Genomic DNA, 21,843 nt, shown 5'->3' with positions numbered 1-21,843 from the left:
CACTGTCTGAATTGTTTTGAAGGTAAGACATGATCAGCTACCTTTACTCCATTTCGGAGCTGATAAAAAACTACAGGTTACTATAGCTTTTAAGCATGACAAATATATGTATATAATTTTTTCTTACTATTACAGACAGGCTAATATTTAAAAAAGTTTTGCAATAAAAATATATTATTTCCAAATTCCAAATATCACACCTTTATGATTACTTTAAACAGTTTGGTTTCTTTAACATCAGCAATGAATTAATTTCAAATTCTCAGTCATGTTATAAACATCATGTTTCTGCCATTGCTTTTCAGCTCCAATTACCAAAGAGGACACAAAGAAGTGAGCTGCTCAGATTGAGTCCACACTCGAGTATGGACATGGCAGGGACTCTGTTATCCCTCCGGGCTTCCCGCTGAGCTCAGGACATGTCAGAGGTTACAGTATAAAGCAGAAAGAATTATTTGTGTTTGTGTGGTCACTCAACTTTATGCTCACACCCAAAGCTTCTATGTAATATGGCTGCCGGAAATCCATTCAACATTTCATTCATTGCTGTTTGTGCCTTGTGTTTATATCATTTCATTTTATGTGGTAAATATACTAATGGTTTTATCTGCATAATCGTCACTGTTTTCGTTTATATGGTGTTTTCTCTCTTGTACCTAGAAGTATGTTGTAATGTAATTTTAATGAATAATAAATTAATAAAAAACTTATTGATTGATGCACAGTAAAAGTGCCCACCACTGATGTTTTTTTCTAGTTCAGCAAAATTATTACATATATATTTAAAAAGATTAACTGCTGCCTTTGTGATTTATGGTTTTAACTCTTTAAAGACTGTACTGCTATCACTTTATGATGCATTTCCTTCAAATAAAAAATACTGTGAACAGAAAAAACGTCATGTCTGTTTTTATTGTGAAAAATATGCAAGCTACTATAGGTTCTGCTCCAAAGGTATTTTTTGGTTGGAGTGATGAAGTAAATGATCCACCGTGCTTATGTTCTTGCCCCCACTATTTTTCCTCATCCTCAAGAAATTTCCCCACTGTGGGACGAATAAAGGTATATCTTATCTTATCTATATTTCCACAATTTTTTGTATGATGTGTTATAGATGTATGAGCCCAAATGGTAATCAAATCTAGCAAGAGTTTCAATGGGACTAATCACTGATAGACCAATAATTATGCAGTAGTGCTTGGCTCCACAATAATGCAACATAATCCGCCATCATTTGTTACTAGAAAATATTATAAAGTAGCTGCCAAAAATAAAACGTCTTTTTTTTTTTTTTTTTTTTTTTACTTAGAAAGACTGGGGCTTTTTCTCTTAATGACAATCTGCCAATACAAACCGGAATTAGCCTTGATAATGACACCATTAAAGTAAACCCTTCTACTAAATTTAATACATTTGATTTCAAAATAATCACAGTTATAGCATTATAGCCTTTTCTCAGAACACCCCTCGTTTATGTTCGAGTCATAAGAGGAAGCAGCATAACTGCAATTTGCACTGACTATTAACTTAACAACGCCTGCAGAAAGCTGAAGTGGACACAGTAAATAGACAAGCATGAACAGCATGACAGGACGTGTCTGGAATTCCACCATGAGTACACTGGTGCAGTGCTGGGAAGAATCAGTTGTCTGTAACATGGCCCAGGCATGCAGGGCTTTAAAGAACATGTCAGAATTAGAGTCATCAGTGAATAAACTACTTCATATTTAAAGAGCTATGAGGAATAATTTTATTGTTGTAGATTTTATAGATTTATTGTGACATTTTTTACCGTCCCAAGGCTGCACTTTGTTTTGAATGACAATCATTGAATATTTGTTGTTCTTGGTTTAGGATACGTTAGGCAATTCATGACACCCTCCTATTAGCAGAAAGTGATTTTCATTTGTAATACATTCATTTGCGTCGGAGTGTATGTCGTGTTTTGACAACATTGTTCCATAAACCTTTTTTTTATGTTTTACCTTCCACAGCCCCAGAAGCAGTATGGTGTATCTTGAAACATCTACAGTTTAATACACTACATAAAACATTACTGGGTTGTTGGGACACCAAATGTTTTAAAAGATTTAAAGCAAATTGGTTTACATTCTACAAGTCTTTGGATCTACTGGATCCATGACTTACCATCTTTTTAAAAGGTATTACCTCATGTGGTGTTTGGAAGATTATAGAGGATGGACTCTAACACCTTAGTCCCATTGATAGTTAATTTTTTTTTTACAGTCAGTGTCATTTACATAATTGTTATACTCATCAAAAGGATTCAGTGAGCTCTCATACCTTGTGGATGGGGGCAGAGTCATCATGGAAGAAAATGTCCATTTTGACAGAATCTGTCTATCATAGTATAAAATTATACAAATTCAGACATCCTTCTCTCAAGTAGAAGTACAGATACTTGTGTTTTAAATGACTCTGGAAAAATCTGAAGTACTGACTAGACTTTTTCACTCAAGTTAAAGTAAAGAAGTTTGGGCTCTGAACAACCACCATTTAGAACACAAGAAAAGCAAAGATGATTAACAGGAAAAAAGTAATGTTTACATTGCTGACTCCTTCGGTCTCATCCACGTTAGAAATACTTTTTGTTGCCGTCTGCCCTGCTCGTTGTCAGCTTCAGACTAGGCTACCCTACGTCTGCGATGCATGATAACCAGGAAAAGATACACCAGTGGTATATTGAAAAAGCCGCACAATAACAAGAAAAATAGGCTGATATTCTGAAAATATTGATCATGTCAACAAATAGATTAAAACTAAAATAATGAGCCTGGTTAAAAAATAAAAAAATTACAAAGTACAGATATTTGTGTAAAAAAGTGTATGAATTGGATGTAGTTATTCTTGCTGAATTCGGGTCTGATCGCGTCATGCACTGACGTTCTTGGTCACCTGAAGAACGATTGCTTTTTTGCTTTTCATTACAAGCATCACTGGAACACATGCTCTGGGAATGTGCACTTTTGACCAGCCCTATATACGGTCTGTCACTTTTGTCCCTGTACTTATTGAGACATGGGCCACATCAAAAGATTTTACAGCTCCTGCCAAACACAAACCAAAAAAAAAAATGTTTGTGTACGTGTGCGACACTCATGCACCAACCGGTAAAACATCAGCCTTACTAGCTTCAGTGTTAGTCCCCAAATCCCATTTGTAGGCTTGATTTTCTTCTAGGGTGAGGAACTAGTGTTTCACAACAAGCATGTGTTGTACATCGCCTACAGTAAGAATAGCTCAAGTGAAACATACATATTCTCAAGACAGTAGTACACCGTGCAAGAAAGTGGAGGGGGTGGAGCTGAGTAGAACATCCATCTGTCACACTGTCAACAGTCTTATTTTTCATCATTAAACACACTTCTAATGCCTCACACCTTAAAGTTATTAATGGGTCTCTAAAGAGGCATGCTCTTGGAATTGTAACCTGAGACTAAGACTACACATGAGAAATGTACATGAAGACAAGCCATAAATAAGACAAGTAACTGAAGGTGTTTGCTTTGTAATTGTGGCACTGATCTTACTTTTAAATTATATAACAAGTATATAATTATATAAATACATAAATAAATTAATCACTGTCCTTGGAAAATTAATTCATATTCAGGATCCCTATAAACATCCACATCAAATATATACTAGCTCACAGTGCCCCCTAGTGTTAAGATTTATAATGACAAAGCGATAAAAGAATGTCAAAAAAATTAAAAGATGAATCCTAAAAACACACTCGAGCAAGATTTAAATACAAAATTCGGAAAAGCAGGAAAATGCACTAAACGAATCTGATTCAATATAAAAATGTAAAAAAAAGTAAGAAAAGCAAAAAGCCAATATTTGTGTTATTTATTTTTTGCAGCCAGAAATTACTCTGAAATAAACCTAGGTAGAAATCTTTAAGTCTATGCAGCTACATTACATGTCTACATAAGACAACTCACCAAGAAAGAGGAGCAATGTCAAATGATACATTAATATCTAGGCTCATTAAAGCAACATTCCCAAATTAGCATACTGGACATTAAACAGGGTATCAAATAGCAGTCAGAAAAAATTTGCACATTTTGGTCTTTGTACTCGAAGAAACGATGGGACGTCCTCAGAAAATAGTAATACAAATAATTCATTGGAAAAAGTGGATCCAGTGATTAAAATCTATCAAAATAAGGCAAGCAAAACATCATAAGAAAAATGTGGTTACAAAAATAGCATGTAAGCCTTCCAAAAAGTGAACAGTGACACAGATGTAATAGTGAGGGGCTGGTGAAAGAAGAGCAAGCTTTATTGCTTAGTGTAACTCAGGTCGTGATATGTCAGGGAAAGTCAAAGATGGAGAAATGCAACCTGAGCTCTCAAAACATTAGAGAACAACAAAGCATCTGACTTTCAATTTTCCAGAATGTTTTACAAGAAAAATTTAACTGCTTGAATTATGAGAAGCCCCCCCGCTAAAGATCAGACCAGCTCCCCTCACATCTCTCCATGATTAACGAACATGCTTAATATTTCATCAGATGAATAAGAAACGTTTTTTTAAATCATGACAGTCAAAATGTGCGTTTGGGGTTAAAACACATTTGAAAATGTTGCCTTAGATCATCATGAGTACACGGAACAAGTGTAAGAATGAGAATCGTCCGTGGAATGATTTCTGAATTGGTACAAATATTGCCATTAAATGAACGAGCAGGATGAGGAATACATTCTTCGCTGTGTTTACTGAATAGTGTATCTGACTCAGTGAAGTTGACTGAAAAATGTTAGTAACAAAAAAAAAAAAGAAAAAAGCAACTACTAATCAAATGTAGTAAAAAAAACAAAAACAAACGAATAGGACTAGCAAATAGATCCTAAGCGACTGCATATACATATAATTTTTATGCTACGAAATATGTCTGGGGTATAATTAAAAGAAATAACTCTCTCAATAAAATATTTTAACCCAAGTTTTTAGTGTTAAGGGGGTCAGTGCTTAACATCTACATCACCAGTCCAACATTTTATATATTACCGTGTTGCTTTATTATGCTGTAGAATTGCAATTCTTAAACAAAACAAAAATCTAGAAACTAGTAAAAAAAATAAAAAAAGTGCAAAATTTTTTTTGCACAATCCATAACCCAGTGAAACAAGCATTATCATGTGTGAAAATATTCACCCTCCAACCCCATGAAATACATCTTTTTTTATTTTATTAAAATTACAATACAATAAAACAAAGGATACGACATAAAAGTAATGATAGTGTTCTTTCTTGTTGAGCAGTGTGACGTAGCTTTCCAGCCGACCTGATGACACATTTTGTTCCTACCCCCAATGCCCTGATTGCACTCATCTCAAATTTAAGTGTTTGTTTAGAAGATGAAATGTACATTCATTTTGCTCTCGTCAGTATATGTAACATACAATATCGTAGAACCCAAATGGCTCTAAAGAGCTATAAAAAAAAAATAAAAATTCTTCTTTCAGCTCTTGAGGCACTTTTCAACTTTTATCCTTTAATTTAAACCTCAGAAGCCAATCTGTGGTGGTCCCCTTTGTAATCCTGACCCCATAACCTTCATCTGACACAGAGTGATGTACATTGCATGTCATTGTGTTTGAGTGTAACCACACAAAAAAAAAAAAAAAAAAGGGTGGGGGGGGGGGTAGTGTTTATTTTCAAAAAATTGTGAAAAAGAGCGTGCTCAAACTGGCTGGGAAGTTTTAGAAAATTCCATAAAAGCAGAAAAAAGAAGTGCCGTATATGTCCCTGGGCAGAAAGAATGTGAGAGAGAGAGAGAGAGAGAGAGAGACATGACAAAAGAGCCACAGACAGGTTACCCTACTGTGGGTAGCTGTTCTGTTGCCGGCGTTTGGCAGATCGCATCTTCTCAAACCGAGACTCCATCTCCTCCAAAACCTTTGGGGTGTAGCGGACTACAAGCTTGACCGTGCCCTGAGCTGCCTTTAAGAGCTCCACTGCCTTCTCATGATGCTCTCCTTCCACACTCTAGGGGTAGAAAAATGAACAGGGAAAAGAAACACCACATTAGTTGGTTATAACAGGGTATAATCATTTTGCAAACACTTCAGAAAAAGTTTACAGCTAATACTACATCCAGGTGAACATGAGCTCCAAACTGTGATATGGCCTACAGTCACATGCAAGTAATTCTAAAACAAAAGTTTACAGAGAACAGGCTCATCTACTGAACAAATGTGAATATCTTCCAATGTAATAGCATTAATACTGTTTCTGAATCCAATGGAATTGGTACGTTTCCAATTTCGCTCAGATATTTACGCTCATCAAAGCCGCCTACATACCACTCCGTTGACCGAGAGTAGCTGGTCTCCTCTCTTGAGGCCACCGTGACGATCGGCAATGCCTCCGGGGATGATGCGAGAGATGTAGATGGGCGAGTTCTGCTCTTTTCCTCCCATGATGTTGAAACCCAGGCCTTCCTCGGTTTTCGGAAGCTCCACCACGCGGGGGTGGGAATGGCCTTCGCTTGCAGCAAATGCTGCCACTGTGGCCTGGGAAACATGCAGAGTGTGAATGCTAAAGTGCAAGCATAAGTCCATATTTTATTCACACATTTTATATATAGATAGTTATTAAAGACCGTTGTATTTATATACAGTAAATTAAACCAATTGTTTCCTTACAACATGACATGCATCAAGGGTCTGACATGTCATTTCAAAATAACTATCATTAGTCGTTCAGATTACAGTATCATTTAGTTTACCTTTGCTGTGGCATTAGCTCTAACCTCTGGACTGCTGTTAATGTCCACTGTCTCATACACATGCTCATAAACCTGTAAACAGGAGAAAACAAAAACAAAAAAAAGCCACAGTCAATGTCAATCTGTTCAATTTAATATATAAATATATAAAATATCTGATCTAAAGCACTGCTACCCAAAGTCCACCAGTTTAAATTAATGCATTATCTAGTGCATTAATGCAAAATCCAGACCAGTATTTACAAGAGCATCTCTGAGGAACAAGGCTATTCTAGGATCGGTTAATTAGGAAGATAACTCAAAATGCAGGTGGAACCCGATCATAGACTTGCACTTCTATTTTAAGATGTTCCATGAGTGCAAGTCCTTAGAGGTGTGGAGCAAGGAGTGAATAAACAGCTTTAAATTGGATAGCACTGTTGAGTCATTCAGAAGCCAGGGTGCTGATCAGCTACTGAGGTAGAGCTCGTCTATTACACCCCATCATGCTCATGATCATCATCAATGGTGGGAGAGTAGCTCAAACTAGGTCATCACTCTGAAAACTATAATCATGCACCTGAAGCAGACACTACACTGCAGGGGATCTTATAACAAGTGAGTGTGTAGGCTGAGAGATAAGACAAGAGTTGAACTTTTCTCAGGCATGAAGATGAGAATGTGTAGGCTTGGGTCAAGACCAAGGTGTCAATGGGCCATTTAACTTGATAAATAAATGGTAATGCTGCAATGGTGAATAAACTCATTGTTCAGTAGTTGTTTGATTCTAGTCAGGGTTACGATCGAGGCAGGGAATACGCTGTGTGAGGTGGGAAAACATCCTGGACAGAACATCAGTACATTCTAGACCACCATGCTTGCACTCATTTACACCTAGGGGCAATATACTGTACCTGATACACCTACTGGCATGTTTCCACAAAGTGTACAGGAAACCTGAGAGCCCAAATGCACAGACACTTCGGACGAAAAGTGGCCCTTGAACAAATGTTTAACATCATATAATCTGTGTTTTCCTTTTAGTGAATTAGAAGTGTGACCTCGTGAACACATCTGTTGCTTATGACCGACTCCATCAAGTCTAGCACATGGCACAATTGGATAAACCAGGATCATGTGGTGCAAAATGTACTCTGTGTAGGATAACACAAAATGGTATAAGTGTTTCAGGATGCACCAGTTCTAGTGTCAGATATCCAGAAGCTGCACCAAACCTTATTACAGCTATAAGCATAGGCTTGTTAAAGAACTAAGGGTTTTCACCCTTTTTCATGTTCTAAATACACGTTGACATTTTTTTGCAACTTGAACTGGGTTGCATGCTTATGAGGTAATGGTTTGTGGACTGCACCACATTGCGTTTCTGGCCTCTAGAGGTTGATGGTACAAAAACGACAGATGACAAAGCAGCAGGAAAGAACTAACTCAACTGCCAGTACAGTCTTGAGCGAACCACACGAGTAATGGCACTTGCCATCTGAGACCCACTTTCCTGAAAGAAAAAAAAAAATTGGATGGGAGAATCCATTTGTGGATTTCAACTGGTCTTTCGTTTTGCGAACATGAACTTGGCAGCACACATTGAATCACTTGGCTTAAAGCTGATTAGTGAAAAAGATGCTCAACAGAACATGACCTAGTGAACTCTGCATGTTGTTTGTAATAACATGTCCAAGAACGAAGTCTTAAACCGAAATGGGTTGAACCTTTTTTTTCAGCACTAGCAGGTGTAGACAGATGCTGAGGCACCTCCTACTTGAAGTAATAAATAAATCTCTCCTCTAAAAAGCTAAAACCAGTTCTAAAGATGAATTGCATAGATTTCTACATTTAATAACCACCTCACAACTGTGTTTAGACCAAAATAATTTGAGAAAAATATAGGGGATATGTTAATGATTTGACAAAAATAAATATTTAATCATTTACCACAATGTAAATATTATATGATAAAATAAAATGGGGAGTCCCATATGCTACTCGCTAGAAATCGAGGACACATTGCGATGCTTACCTCTCGTACAGCGTTGCAGAACTCACTTTGCAAAACCCTCTGTAAAGCCTGCAGCTTCTGAGGAGGTACTTCTCCTGTTCTTTGGAGTTTGTCTAGCAACTCTATGGCACGAGAAATGTCTGGGAAGAGAAGATTTCTGTGAGGCAAGAAAAATCTACCTGTTGTGCCTTACTATCCAACCTATTCCATTGTGAGAGAAGTTTTTTGTTTTTTTGGCAAGGAATGTTAGACTTAAGTCTATAATAGTTACTATTATTGGCTGCTTCTGAGCAATTATAATTACACTTTGAGGCTATGCAGCACACATTAATGGTTACAATGGTTACATTTAGACATTTTCTATAAAAGTGCCCTGCAAAGATCTGATGGTGAATGCCAGACAGAACTCTTTTTTTCTCCATTACTAACTTGTATGTAAAAACATGGAAGTTATTTCATAAAGAGAGTCTCAAACATGAATGAATGGATGGATAAATGAACGTTGAACCCATTTAACTATTACAAATCTAATGTAAAAAAAAAAAGAAGACTAGTCTGACCTAATACACCTTCCATGGTGATTGACATGACAGATATACAGCAGTCACAGATAATCTGCAGCAGGCGGTCGCAAGATTTTTTTGCAGCCGCAGACCACTTTAAGTGTAAAATACTCTTCACAGTCCTCCTCAGGACAGATTTTGCCATCTTTTATGAACATAATCAAACTAGGCAAAAAAATATATAGATAACTATCACAGTGTGGACAGTAATATTTGGGTGAAAGTCTCATGGCTTTCAATTGTTTTTTTTTATTTTTTATTTTATTTTCTGGCTGTTTATATTGAGTTAATGAGGTTCAAGTGAAAGCTCAATGATGATAACTTTAACCATTATTAATAGGTAATCAGCATTGTTTATGAACTGTGTTTTTACACAGTAGCAAAATGATAAAAAATAAAGTGTTAAACTATTAGCGTTTTATTATCATTATTATTATTATTATTATTATTATTATTATTATTATTAGACCCTACATTAAAAACTATAGATCTATGCCAAATTAAGACATGCAAACTAACCTTGAATATATCCTGGATCTGTATCTCCAAACCATTAAACCCATTTGATCCAAACAGATTTAACATATTGCCATATGATCATTATGGTTAATGGTATCGCAGGGCTCCAGGGATCAAACCCAATCCCCTTACTTTATATGTACGTAAATGCACTTCTTGGGGTATGTTATAATGGCATTTACACCTTACAAAGTCCCTTATTAATAAATTCATGAACTATTTGGGATTCTGTCTCGCTTTATTATAAGTAGCTTCGCGCACAATAACTAGCTACTCGGTGACGCCTTCAATTATACGCACAGAGGTGAATGAACTAATTCAATTTTAATTTATAAGGAGATATTATATTATATATATATATATATATATATATATATATATATATATATATATATATATATATATATATATATATATATAGCGGATTTGAGGTCCGATTCTTCTTTGGAAAAACATAATTAATTATTTGATATCTTTAAAACAAATGAACAGTGCTAGCAGCGCTAGCTAGAGGTGTCGAAGACTAGCATCGTTGCCAGTCTGTTCGGATCACGTCGCTGACGCAAAAAGCGTGAATAATTTATCACTATTTACCTCTTTTTAATCGCACCGTCTCCCCCAGCGAGGCCATTTTTGCAGCCGTGGATAATCCACTTCTGGTCGGGGAATGGCTCGGTGTGCAGCTTTCGCTGTGTCTTCTCGGCTATTTTAGTAGCAAGTGGCTAAGCACTAATGCGAAGAGATTAACGGAAGAGTTTCAGCGCATCCTGTCTGCGCAGGAAATGCGCATACAATTCTGTCCCAGAGACAGAGAGGCACAAAAAAAACCTCATTTTGTAAAACACATATTGGTGCATTTTTATTTTGAATAATATACTTTAACAACTGGCAGAGCTCTATGGAGCGAATATTTTATTAATATTCACGCCGCTGGCTCTCTTCTAGGTAACATTTCCATCTACTGCTCAAAAGGCATAATTACTGAATTGCATCTAATTTGCGCAGTCGCTCTATTACAAAACTAGGGGCTGTACATTAGTGGTTGTTTTACTATTAGTTTTATTATATTTTATTATTGGTTTTTACTTCTACTTTTACTATTAGGAATTGTTTAATTTTGTTTATTTTTTCTAGTATTTTCTGTTTCTGTAGCAAAGATTGACAACTGACTCTGAATGTCTCTTTTAGAAATCAGTCCTTTCCCTACACTGTACTTTATATAATACTGCTGCCATGCTTCTCAGCTAAGAACAATCTATTATTACAATTATTATTTGATTACACTCACAAAATAATGATATAACTATAAATCTGAAAGGAATAGTCATATGCATGGAGTGGCCTACTTCCATGGCAAATGGGTCAGGGCTCTTTTGGGTGTCTCACCAGGCACTGCTTTGAACTAGGGACAATTTGAATCTCACCAAAAATAGCTCAGACATGTAGCAGTGTTTCTCTATCCAGGTCCTGGAGTACCGCCACCTTGCATGTCTTAGTGTTTTCCCTCCTTCGTGGCTAACCCTAATTCAGTGTGGTTCAAGCTTCTTAATTAGCTGATGAGTTGAAAAATGTGCAGGATTGTGGCTTTCCAGAAGAAGCATTGAGAAACACAGTTATACTGCAATGCTGACTGGCCTGTCCTGATCATATTAATAGCAGGAACAAACTTGACATGATAATTAATTGGATCTTTCAGACGTCAAATTGTCTGAGTCGTTGTTTGTATGAGGCCCTTCGTTATTCGGTCATTATAAGCTGAAACAGGTTCGTCTGTGCACAAAGATGGATCAGATGTCAAGTAAAGTGTATTCGAGTGTTGAACTTGCTGATCTCTTTTTTCTAGGACAAAGATAATGTACTTGTGATAGAAATGATAGCCTATGACCAGTGTTTGAAGGAGAAACACCACCTACCACCACCATATTAGTTGTATTTCTGTTCCACACTCAGAGCGGACCTTACCTGGGCATTGCCACTTCTCAGCCTGGGCAGGACGTGGTATGAAAGAGGATTGGAGAGCAGGTGCTGTTTTGCATATACTGGTTTGTGTGTATTTTTATGTTATTTTTTTTACCTATATGTATATATGATTTTGTCATTGCCATTAATACTTGGTCTCATTTCTTTTGTGTAACTTAATCTCATAGCACACAAAAAGATTTAAAAAATATAAAGTAGGTAATTTATCCCAAAACTTGATTCAAGCTATAAGTTTAAATACTTGAAGGAAGATAATCATGTCTTCTCTGAAGTTTGTGCTGAATTTATACCTGTAAAGGGAGAGCTCAAACTTTATTGACATTGGGTTTGTTTTTCACTTGCCTATAGTCATTTTTATTTCTTCAAATATTTCAATTTAATATTGCAAACAACTTCACAACATACAAAATGAATTATATTAATTCAGAACATGTGAATGAAATATATATATATATATATATATATATATATATATATATATATATATATATATATATATATATATATATATATATAAATTTTTATAGTATTTTTCTTTCATATTTCATTTCGTGGGGATAAAAAAATAAACAGCAAAGCTTTGACAACAGCACCTTGACATAGTATGTAATTCAAACATAACCTTGAGAAGTTTAGAATAGGAAACAGTTAAAGTACTTGTGATGTCCTGTCACTGCTGAGAATGTAAACAGAATCTTTTGGTTGTAATAGTGGTCTTGTTTTCTGAAAGTGGACAGTTTTTTTTATTTTTTTCAATTCACAATTGAAGCAGCATGCATGTTTTTTTTTTCTTTTTCGCTTAAATAATATCTCCTCTTTTCTGAGTTCTTGGCAACGTAAAAAAAAACCCACAACGTCTTGCGGAATGTGATATAGTAATTTGAACTGGGAGCAAATGACTGATCAGATCTTTTTTAATTGTTTACAAGGTCATGAATATGTTCAATAAATAGACTGTAGTATCACTTTACTGTATAAACTTCATCTTTTTTACATGCAGTCCATAAAATTTTCATCTGACGGAATAATTTACCCTGTTTTGTATATATACAAATAGATATTTACTCTTTTACTTTCTCTCTTGTTAGAACTCTCAATAAAATCTATACATTGTGTACACTATCTCCCCCTCTTAATGGTCAATGTGCATACACACGAAGTGTCTATCCGTATAAACCGCCAGCCGATCTTCCGTTTGCTATCCATGGTGAGGGCTCGCACGTACGATTGGGTTGTCCGGCATTGCGAGTTATAGTGCCGCTTGTCTATTCCTCGACAGCCCTCCTTCGTGTAACCCAGCGGGTTGCATTTGGTCTCGTAAAAGTATTGCTTCAGCTGCCCGTTGGCCACCGGGACCTTCTCAAGCACGGTGACGGTCTGACCGGACATGTCGATAGCCGTCTTTTTGTCCACGGCCGTCACCCACTGGCTAATACTGTCGCACACGCTGAGCTCGCCACGCCGTGCCGGGTCCGAGTGGCGCCGCACCCGCATCGACATGTTGGCGGCATCCAGGTAGTTTTTGTATTCCTCCAAGAGAAAGAGCAGCGGCGGCTCTAAAGGCACTTGGTTGCTGATCATCACACGCGACGCATACGTGTCGATGTCCTTTGACTCGGCCGTGGCCGTGGCTGCGTTGCCTGGACCCCCCCCTCCCTGGCCCTGTGCTGCCTCCCCCTCCACTTCCAGTAGCTCCTCGATCACCTGCTCAAATGTGTCCGTGAGCGAGGGCAGTGCTCCTCCGCTCGGTGGAGTCCCATGGCCCCGGGCGGCCCCCAGGTAGCCCTCGGCTCGGTGGCCCCCCACAACGCCCGGCACCTCTCTCATGGGCGCAGCTCTCATGCAACTGAAGTATGAAATAACCATAGTAAGGAACAGGATGGTCATCACTCTTCTGACCTGTTGGAACTGAAGATAGTGACAGAAAGGGAAAGGTGTGTGTAGGGTGGGGTGGTTCAGGGAGGGACAAAAGCGGAGTAAGAAAAAAAGGAGAGGGATGGAGAGAAAAAGAGATTTACATTTTAAAGTCATTCAGCTCAAAGAACAAGCACAAAACAACCATGTTCACCCTGCAATGACAGCTAATCATAAGTGATTTTTGTCTTATTTTTCTGTTATCTTTGTCAATTAGCTCTGTTTCCTCAAAGTGCTAGGTGTCTCGTTTGCAATGGAAGTCCCCCCGGAATCCAACGCTCTCATGTAAGCTGGGATCAGAGTTGCAGACCTAAAACCAAGATTCACATTTCATAGCAACCAAACCAACAACATGCCAACTTGTTATTTCTTTGTTGCATTTTTTGTTCCTGGCAATCAAGGCTCAGGGGAGTGCTGGCACTACTGACGCATCACACCGGATCTGCCCCCCCCCCCCCTCCCACACACACACACATACACACACACACACACACACACACACACACACACACACACACACACACACACACACACACATATACATACAAACTTACACACATACACACACACACACACACACACGGCTAAATACATATGCTCAGGAGTATCATTAGGAGGACATGAGAGGCTCTCACCCACTCCCTCTTCCCTTCACTTCCCTCCTGCCTCCCTTCTCACTCTCCTCTTCTGCTTCAGCATCCCATCAGACTAAAGCTACCCTGACTGATGTTAAGTGCTGCTGACCAGTGTGTGGTAGATTTGCGGATAGGTTTTAATGTATACAGACAGTTTAAGAACTACTTATCCTCCAACAGCAAACGTGGCCTCACATTTAATCCTCAGATCTAAAAGAACAGCAGAAAAATCCTACCCTGCAATGCTTACATTCGCTACTACAGATCCAAAGTGTTTAAAAATTCTACATTTATTTTGCTAAAAAAAAAAAAAAAAAAAAAAATCCTGAGACATCACTAAACAGCATGGGCTATGTAGAGGTCACAGGGTTAATTATAATACAGGGAGTAAGAGACAGAGGAAATTTGTTTACAAGAGACAAAGAATGGATGCCATTCATTCACCAGTGCACCAATTCATTCATTCATATATTCATTCATAAAAACTTCTCTATGCCCAATGGACGCATCTCACACATCCAGGTAAAGACAGGCTTCGAGACCCCCAACAGAAAAATGCAGAGAAAGCCAGAACTGCCCCTCTAGCCTGCCACTCATATCCTTCCTCTCACTTTCATCTCTCTCTATGTCTATTCCCTCACTTTCTTACCTCTCTGATGCCCCTATGAGTCACAGGAATTCATCATGTCCGTCGACATCCCAAAACTCGCCGCAACATTCACAAACAATAGCACGGGAAGCATCCAAAACACCAGCACAACAAGAAAAAGACATCCCTCATCTGCTCTCCTTCTTGAGGAGGAGGAGGAGGAGGGGCTGGGGGAGAGAGAGTGCAAATGTATGTGTGTGTGTGTGTGTGTGTGTGTGTGTGTGTGTGTGTGTGTGTGTGTGTGTGTGTGTGTGTGTGCGCGCGTAAAGGGGGGGTGCTTTTAAAAATAGCCAACGTCGCAGCACAGCTCGGCCAGCTCTCTGTGTGGCGTCCTCCATCTACTCGGCGCATCCTCCGGAAGAGGCATGGAGAGCATGCACTCATGGAGCGGAAAGAGACTGAAGAAGGGTGGGAGAGACATGGCGGCACGCCCCTCTCTAAAAGGCATTTGTTTCATTCTTAATTGGCGTCTGGGGCCGTGGCTGCGATTTGCCAGAGCAGCGGTGACTGCCATGGAGACACGGCAGCTATAAATAGGCGAGTTGGGAGTCCCATGGTCTCGATTCAGAATATTGCAGCCTTCCCCTTAATGAGCACTGAGTCCCCTTGCTCTGTGACGTTTCACCTGCCGAGGTGTAAGCATGCATGTCTGTGCATGTGTGTGTGTGTGTGTGTGTGTGTGTGTGTGTGTGTGTGTGTGAGGGAGTGTGGGCACATACATTTGTGCGTGTGTGTGTGTCTGGTAAGAGAGAAGGAGATCCTTTAATTCTTTTCTCCCACCTAGTCAAAAACAAGCATTGAAAAAACTATAAATAAATTAAAAACAGGCTGGGATTACAGCTTTGGAGGACGGATCAATCATAATCGAATGATGCACAGAGCAAAATGTGTGTATGTGCTGCTTCTGCAGGCACGAAAAGATACTTCAGCCCATCAGCTTTTCCAGCCATGGAAAAAAATTAATAAATAAATAAATTCTTACACTGTCAGCAATTACCTCCGCAGAAACTTCGGAGAGGATTTTAAAGTGCTGCCGAGGATTAGGACTTGATTGCGTCTTATGTCATACTTGCTCACTTCTTTGAAATACTTCCAAATGTATTGCACCTTCAGGGACAGATGTATTTCTGGCAGCATCCTCTTGCGCTCTCTCTCTCTCTCTCTCTCTCTCTCTCTCTCTCTCTCTCTCTCTCTCTCTCTCTCTCCGCCTCTCTGAATGGCACTAATGTGGGTTTTATGTACACACTCGGCCACAGCCCAGCATCTGCCCCAGTTTCAGGTTGATCTCAATTACCAAACATCTGTTGTCCCTCTGATGAGGAAGGTATTATATAAATTGCAAGTGCTATCGAATGATAGATAATATAACACCATTATTGGGGGTGACAGTAAAACTTGATAAACCTGGCACAGCTCTATCTCACCTGCTTGGACCTGCTTTTAATAAGCGCATATGGTCCTGGTAACTCACCGGACCGTAACTGATGATGGATATCTGTATCAGCGCAATCTTTTGGCTGTCTTAAACGCCACATGCGCGTGGACTGTGTAGTTTGAAACTAAAGTAACTGGAGACCGAAAGCCTTGAATGTAGACAACACGGCATCTAATAATCCACAACTCTTAGGGCGGCGAAAGAGTGGTGTGGGGTGGGGTCAGGGGTATGATGTCGAGCGTCATTTCTCAGCATAACAACCCTGATGACGTCTCTTCCAGGTCTCCAAGGCAGACTGGGGAGGGAGGTGGAGGATGGAAAGGAGGAGTGTTGTGGAGGGGGGGTGGTGGTGGGATGAAGGGGGTTGTGCCACTCATCAGCTTGCAATTGCTTGCCATTCCTCTGGGGTCCCCTCTCACTAGGAACAACAAACAAATTTTATTTCTAACCCTGCTATTTCCTGTTTCCATCCAGCGAATCAATATGGATTATGCTCTCAATCACCTTCCTGTTAAAACGCAATCTAGATGGTGAATCAGTTTATTGCTCGGGGACCGAGCTTGCAATAAGCGAGACCTTGTTCAAACCAGAAGGTGGGGGAAACCAAATTACCGCCATGGACACATTGTTCCGCTTTAAAATGTTTGATGTGTGTGTCTTTCCCTCTGAACTGCGTCTAACGGTTGCAATATCAATATCCGGTCAATATAACGCAAACATGGTGTTTCATGATGTGTGCATGTACAGGAGGTGGGGTACAGTCTGTATGACGTGCTGTGGAGTAAACAGAGGTGGGACTGTAGACGTTTATTTATGCACCTCTTTGTGATCCCTGTTCTATCACCATGGAAGCCAGGTGCATTTATATTCTTTTGAATATGGCACACATAGCATTCCAACCAGCCAGAGCTCCTTCTATAGAAGTATCCCTCAAGCCTCTGGTGACCTTTAGATACCTCTGTCTACAAAAGAACTATGAATGTATAGTGATGACACGATATCTACACAGCTGTATTTAATAATGTGTCCTCACACACACCGGAGGGCTTAGCGGGAGCACTCGCAGACACTTTTCTTTGCTAAATTTGATTGATCTTTGCTTGCACATGAGTGGCAGCACTACTACTTGGGAGGGGATGGGGGGGCCGGTGGTAAAGAGTAACGTGCACCTGCTCAATTGTTTAGACAGAAGCTGGTAGGACAGGGTGGTTTGCTTTGCACGCTCCCAGTTACTCGCAGCTCTATTTGCTTAAATCTCCCTGCCATGCATGGATTATTTAAGAAATCCCTCCATGACAGCCAGATGAAGCTTGGTTAACATGAAAGTGTAGCGGGAATAACAGCTTTTATGGTGGAAATAAAAAAAATCAACAAATGAAAGGATTTTCTTTTTCTTCACATGCCGTATACTATTTTAAAGGTCACCAAAGGTTATAACAAACTCTAAAACAGATAACAAGAAAGGATCTTGAGAAGGTACTGTCAGTCAAGAAGACTAAGCCCTACTTCTATATTTCTCTTAATAAAAACAAGTGGTTTCTAAATGAAAAAGTCAATAAAAAAAAAAGCCTGCCAGTGTTCAAATTAGGTGGTTACTCCAAAGGAGTTCCACCAGGGGGCATTAGTGTTTGAAAAGTTAAAATGGCCTCAAACCTTTTGGCTAGGCTTTGCATGGTAGAATTAAAGATAAATAAACACCATTAAAAATCCATTTACTGTAGTATACAAAGAATATTTAGTGTTTTATAGTCTTCTGTGTCAACTAGTCTGCTTTGGTCAACTTTCTAAGAGAGATTTTAGAATTTTCAACCTGTGAGCTGTTTGATAAATGTAAGCCAATATTTCTAAACTTTAAATGTAAAGTCCTGTTCAAAATTTACCTATGGGTATTTAATGCAATGTGTTCCCATAAATACAGTACATAATTAAGTAATCCCAGTGTTAAAACATCTAAAAACTAGTCATCTTAAAGGTATTTTATTTACATAATATTTCAGCAATTTACACCAATCTCACACTGATTTGATGCTAAACAAACCCACTAGAGATGGTTGCTTGGCTTTGATATGTTGTAGCTTCAGGCCAGACTAATGATAATCTTTGAAGGGATCAAACAGCAGCCAATGGCAGAATGCTTGTAAAAAAAACTTGGCTCAATCTCGCTCCATGTTAGCGACCTTAAGAATAAAACAAGATCCTTTGAAGTACATCCTCAGGTAATTGTGGTTTCCTCTACAATGTAACACAGCTGTGCTGCAGACAATCACAGAACATGACAGAGGATATGCTAGGGTCCTGACATCTAGCTTCTTTTATGGCTGTTACACCGCTTGTTCCTTCAATCATCGGGCTTTTATCCCGAAACGGTCGAAGAACAGAAATTAAACATCCTGTTTCATAGAGTTTGCAACAGTTGTAGCGCATATAAACAAATTCCTCATCGCTCTACTAGCAGGAAAAGCCACAGTTAGGGAATTTTAGGGTGCATAGTTATATCATTTACATTCTTCAGCATAAATGTCACAGAACCCTTTGAATTTACTTTGGTCTGACTTTATTTGGTAGCTTAATTGCTCCCCTCTGAAGTTCTTAGGCTACATAGTTGGAGTTCACGGAAAGCAAGGAACCAAACCAAATTAAACTTTAGTGCACTGATGATTAATGTATAAGTTTCGGCTCTTCACGTAACAGGAGAAAGGACGAGCACTGGCAGGATCCGCCTCGGAAATATCATCCAAGATTGGCCAACTGTGATGCTGATAGGTGTTGTTTTCAACTAGGCTAGGGAACTTTCTGGCTTTAGCTACTGAGAACATGTCCAACTGTGTGCTTATAGAAACATGATCACTTCCAAACCCAGACTAGAATTGTGTCCACTTTTGATCCAACACAATTAGTAATACTACATTTTTACATCAGCGTTAAGGTACAATTAGCAACATAATCCAAAGTGCAGTTTGGGTATTTACCCCGTTTATACGCTAGATGGCGCGTTTGTCTACACATGTTATTCTCAGTATGCGAGGGTCCCTCGGATGTAAAGCACACGAGCAGTTTATTGTACATATTAATACAAAACAAACAAACAAACACGTTAACAACAACGTTCAATGTGTAAACGTGAAAGTTCTGAACTGTACATTCAAGTGAAGCAGACGAATTGGAGTTTTTAGCAAAAAAATTAAAAACACCCTAAAATGCACCAGCACATAGTTTACCGCCTTTCAGTCAACCAACCAATAATAAACCAGCTACTTTGAAATGCAATAACTCATTATTGAGAAATATTGATAAGTCGTTACATAGTACATAGTAACGACTCCCAGGAACACGAAATTCAGAGCTCAATGCGATTACAGTGATGTTCTGTAACGCGCGCGCGCGCACACGCGCACACACTCAAATTCACACAAAGTTGGATGTGAAACCTTGGAGAGTTGATGAGGCTGTGGGGGAAAAGCTAGACTGCACTGTAAGCCTAACCCCTGAGCTCAAGTTTCCTATGAAAGTCTTAACGAGTGCACCAAACTCTACTTCTACATGTAGTGTAGTACCTTCTAAATGCACAACTACATTTCTCTACATCTTCCAAAACCAATGAAAGGACCACAACTGACCATGCAAAATGATAATAAAGTTGCAAACACATGATGTTTCAGGTGAGAAGTGGGTTATATATTATAACTTTTTGTAATATATTTACTCTACAAACTGTCTATTCTGTAACATAGTAATAAAGGTGTTCTCCTTAATGCATGAACAAACACTTGGGTTTTATTGCCCATGCACGCGATCGCGCGCTCAAAATATGTCGATTACTTTCCCACAAAGTAGAACCAAAGCAATTCGGCACAAAAAGCAAAAAAAAACAAAACCTACCTTTAGTTCACTGTCCAGTTCTAAAGAGAGACCATTCAACGGGACAGTGTCATCTGGGATGGTTATTAGGATCAAAAAAAGTCCCCAGCTTTTTTTTCTCTCCCCCCCAAAGCTTTAATTCCTCGCGCTGTTTTTTTTTAATTATTATTCTTTTTTTTCCAGGGAAGCAGCGCCGAGTTGTCGTCAGTCTCTTCAGCTTTGAAGCAGATAGATTAAATTATTGATGGCGGAAATCGCACGGGCGAGGTAATGCACTCCCATGACTGAGCGGATCCTTCGCTGGTCGGTTCAAGCGCCCTGGACGGCATGCTCGGTACACATACATACATACACGCACGCGCACGCGCGCGCACGCAAAAACACACACACGCGCGCACACACACACACACACACGCACACTCTCGGGTCCGGATTGAATGCGCACCGCGAGAGCTCCCGAACTTGAAATGACGGCTTCATTCCGCGCGACTCCGGTACCTCGCTGCTCAGTGACGTAGAGGCACGTGACTCGAGCGAGTCGGCCGCTCGCGCGAGCCGTATAAAACCGAAAGTGGCGTGGTGCTACATCTTAAACCCGCACACAAACCTGGGACACTGTGCGCCATCCGTTCTCAACTCTCGAGTCGTACTTTGGACTTTTTTTTTTGTCTTGAGAACATTTGCATGAAATGCCTCACAGTTCTATTTTATAGAAATGATGCACACGTTTTACACGTGCATGTAAGCGCACATTTTTTTGGTCGCATATAATGCTTTTTTTCTTTAGCTTTTGCTGCAAAAAATCTAAATCCAAATTCCCCATAGATTTTTGCTTCCCGAATTGGTAACGTCTGTGCATGTTGCTTAAAAAACTCAAGGGGGTCATTCATTGCTCTACACCCAGTCAGGGTGCCATTGTTTTCTAGTGGACACAGGATGGGCTCAAATGAAACACCTTCATGTGAAAGGACCATAGATTCTCCTGTGAAAATGGATAGTTGCTTTTGTGATTCCAAAAGAAAAAAAAAAACAGCTTCAAAGTGAAGTTCCTGCTTTCCACCACATCAAGGTCCTATTCTTGTCTGGTGATCTCCTGTACCTGATATCTTAAACTATTGTCAGATGTCTATTGAACAACTTTATAACCTGCAAGGAGAGCTTGTGTGCCAGATGCTTGCACAGAAAAATGCAAGCAATATTTTTTTTTCAGCACCCATTTAAAATCAATGGAAATTGATCAGAAGGGTTAATATCACACTGTCAAATACGTCGAAGCAGCCAGGAAATTTTCAATCACGTTTTTACCCTTCAACCTACCAAGATCTGATAATATTCCCAGATTCCCCAAGATTTAAATAACTTTTTGGTATTTTCATCCCTGTATTTACAACACTGTAAATTTGCAGTTTCTTTGGCAAGATTGGAATTGTTCATTTTAATAATTCCTGCTTCGTTATTTTTTTTTTGGCTGCTTGTGATTCTTTTGTTGAACCTACTGGACCTCTAGTGTGAGATTTATTTCAATGAGACCCTTGT

The 21,843-nt window shown here is 39.1% G+C and overlaps 3 protein-coding genes and 1 long non-coding RNA gene across 14 annotated transcripts in view; 2 read left to right on the top strand and 2 right to left on the bottom strand.

Annotated features, from left to right (window-relative positions):
- Positions 1-730, top strand: part of mybpc3 (myosin binding protein C3) — a 36,632-nt gene extending 35,902 nt beyond the window's left edge. The window contains exon 30 of the mRNA XM_083550091.1: positions 306-730. Coding sequence (XP_083406217.1) covers positions 306-337 — 32 coding nt within the window. The 3' untranslated portion in view covers positions 338-730. The remainder of the gene's footprint in view (positions 1-305) is intronic.
- Positions 731-3,858: 3,128 nt separating this feature from the next.
- Positions 3,859-10,604, bottom strand: lin7c (lin-7 homolog C (C. elegans)). Its single transcript, XM_083550079.1, has 5 exons — positions 10,431-10,604; positions 8,776-8,894; positions 6,762-6,833; positions 6,337-6,546; positions 3,859-6,019 (listed from the first exon to the last, which is right to left on the bottom strand). Exons 1-5 carry the CDS (start codon positions 10,465-10,467, stop codon positions 5,852-5,854), a joined length of 606 nt encoding a protein of 201 aa, XP_083406205.1. The 5' UTR covers positions 10,468-10,604; the 3' UTR covers positions 3,859-5,851.
- A 1,075-nt stretch (positions 10,605-11,679) lies between these two features.
- Positions 11,680-21,185, top strand: LOC310730878. The gene is made up of 2 exons (XR_014535000.1): positions 11,680-11,878; positions 20,491-21,185. It is a non-coding gene; the product is annotated as an uncharacterized lncRNA (long non-coding RNA).
- The window catches only part of bdnf (brain-derived neurotrophic factor), a 38,973-nt gene continuing 29,842 nt past the window's right edge, over positions 12,713-21,843 (bottom strand). For 9 of the 11 annotated variants that reach the window (XM_083550060.1, XM_083550064.1, XM_083550069.1 and 6 more), the window contains exon 2: positions 12,713-13,724. In XM_083550060.1, coding sequence (XP_083406186.1) covers positions 12,936-13,724 — 789 coding nt within the window. In that variant the 3' untranslated portion in view covers positions 12,713-12,935. Of the gene's footprint in view, positions 13,725-15,014; positions 15,261-20,328; positions 20,497-21,843 lie in introns of those variants that run through there. The other 2 variants (XM_083550061.1, XM_083550062.1) reach the window with 2 other exon arrangements.

The sequence above is a fragment of the Silurus aristotelis genome (assembly GCF_946808225.1).
Source record: "Silurus aristotelis genome assembly, chromosome: 9".
Lineage (NCBI taxonomy): Eukaryota > Metazoa > Chordata > Actinopteri > Siluriformes > Siluridae > Silurus > Silurus aristotelis.
The sequence above is the reverse complement of the archived record's forward strand: the minus strand, read 5'-3'. Positions and strand labels throughout refer to the sequence as shown.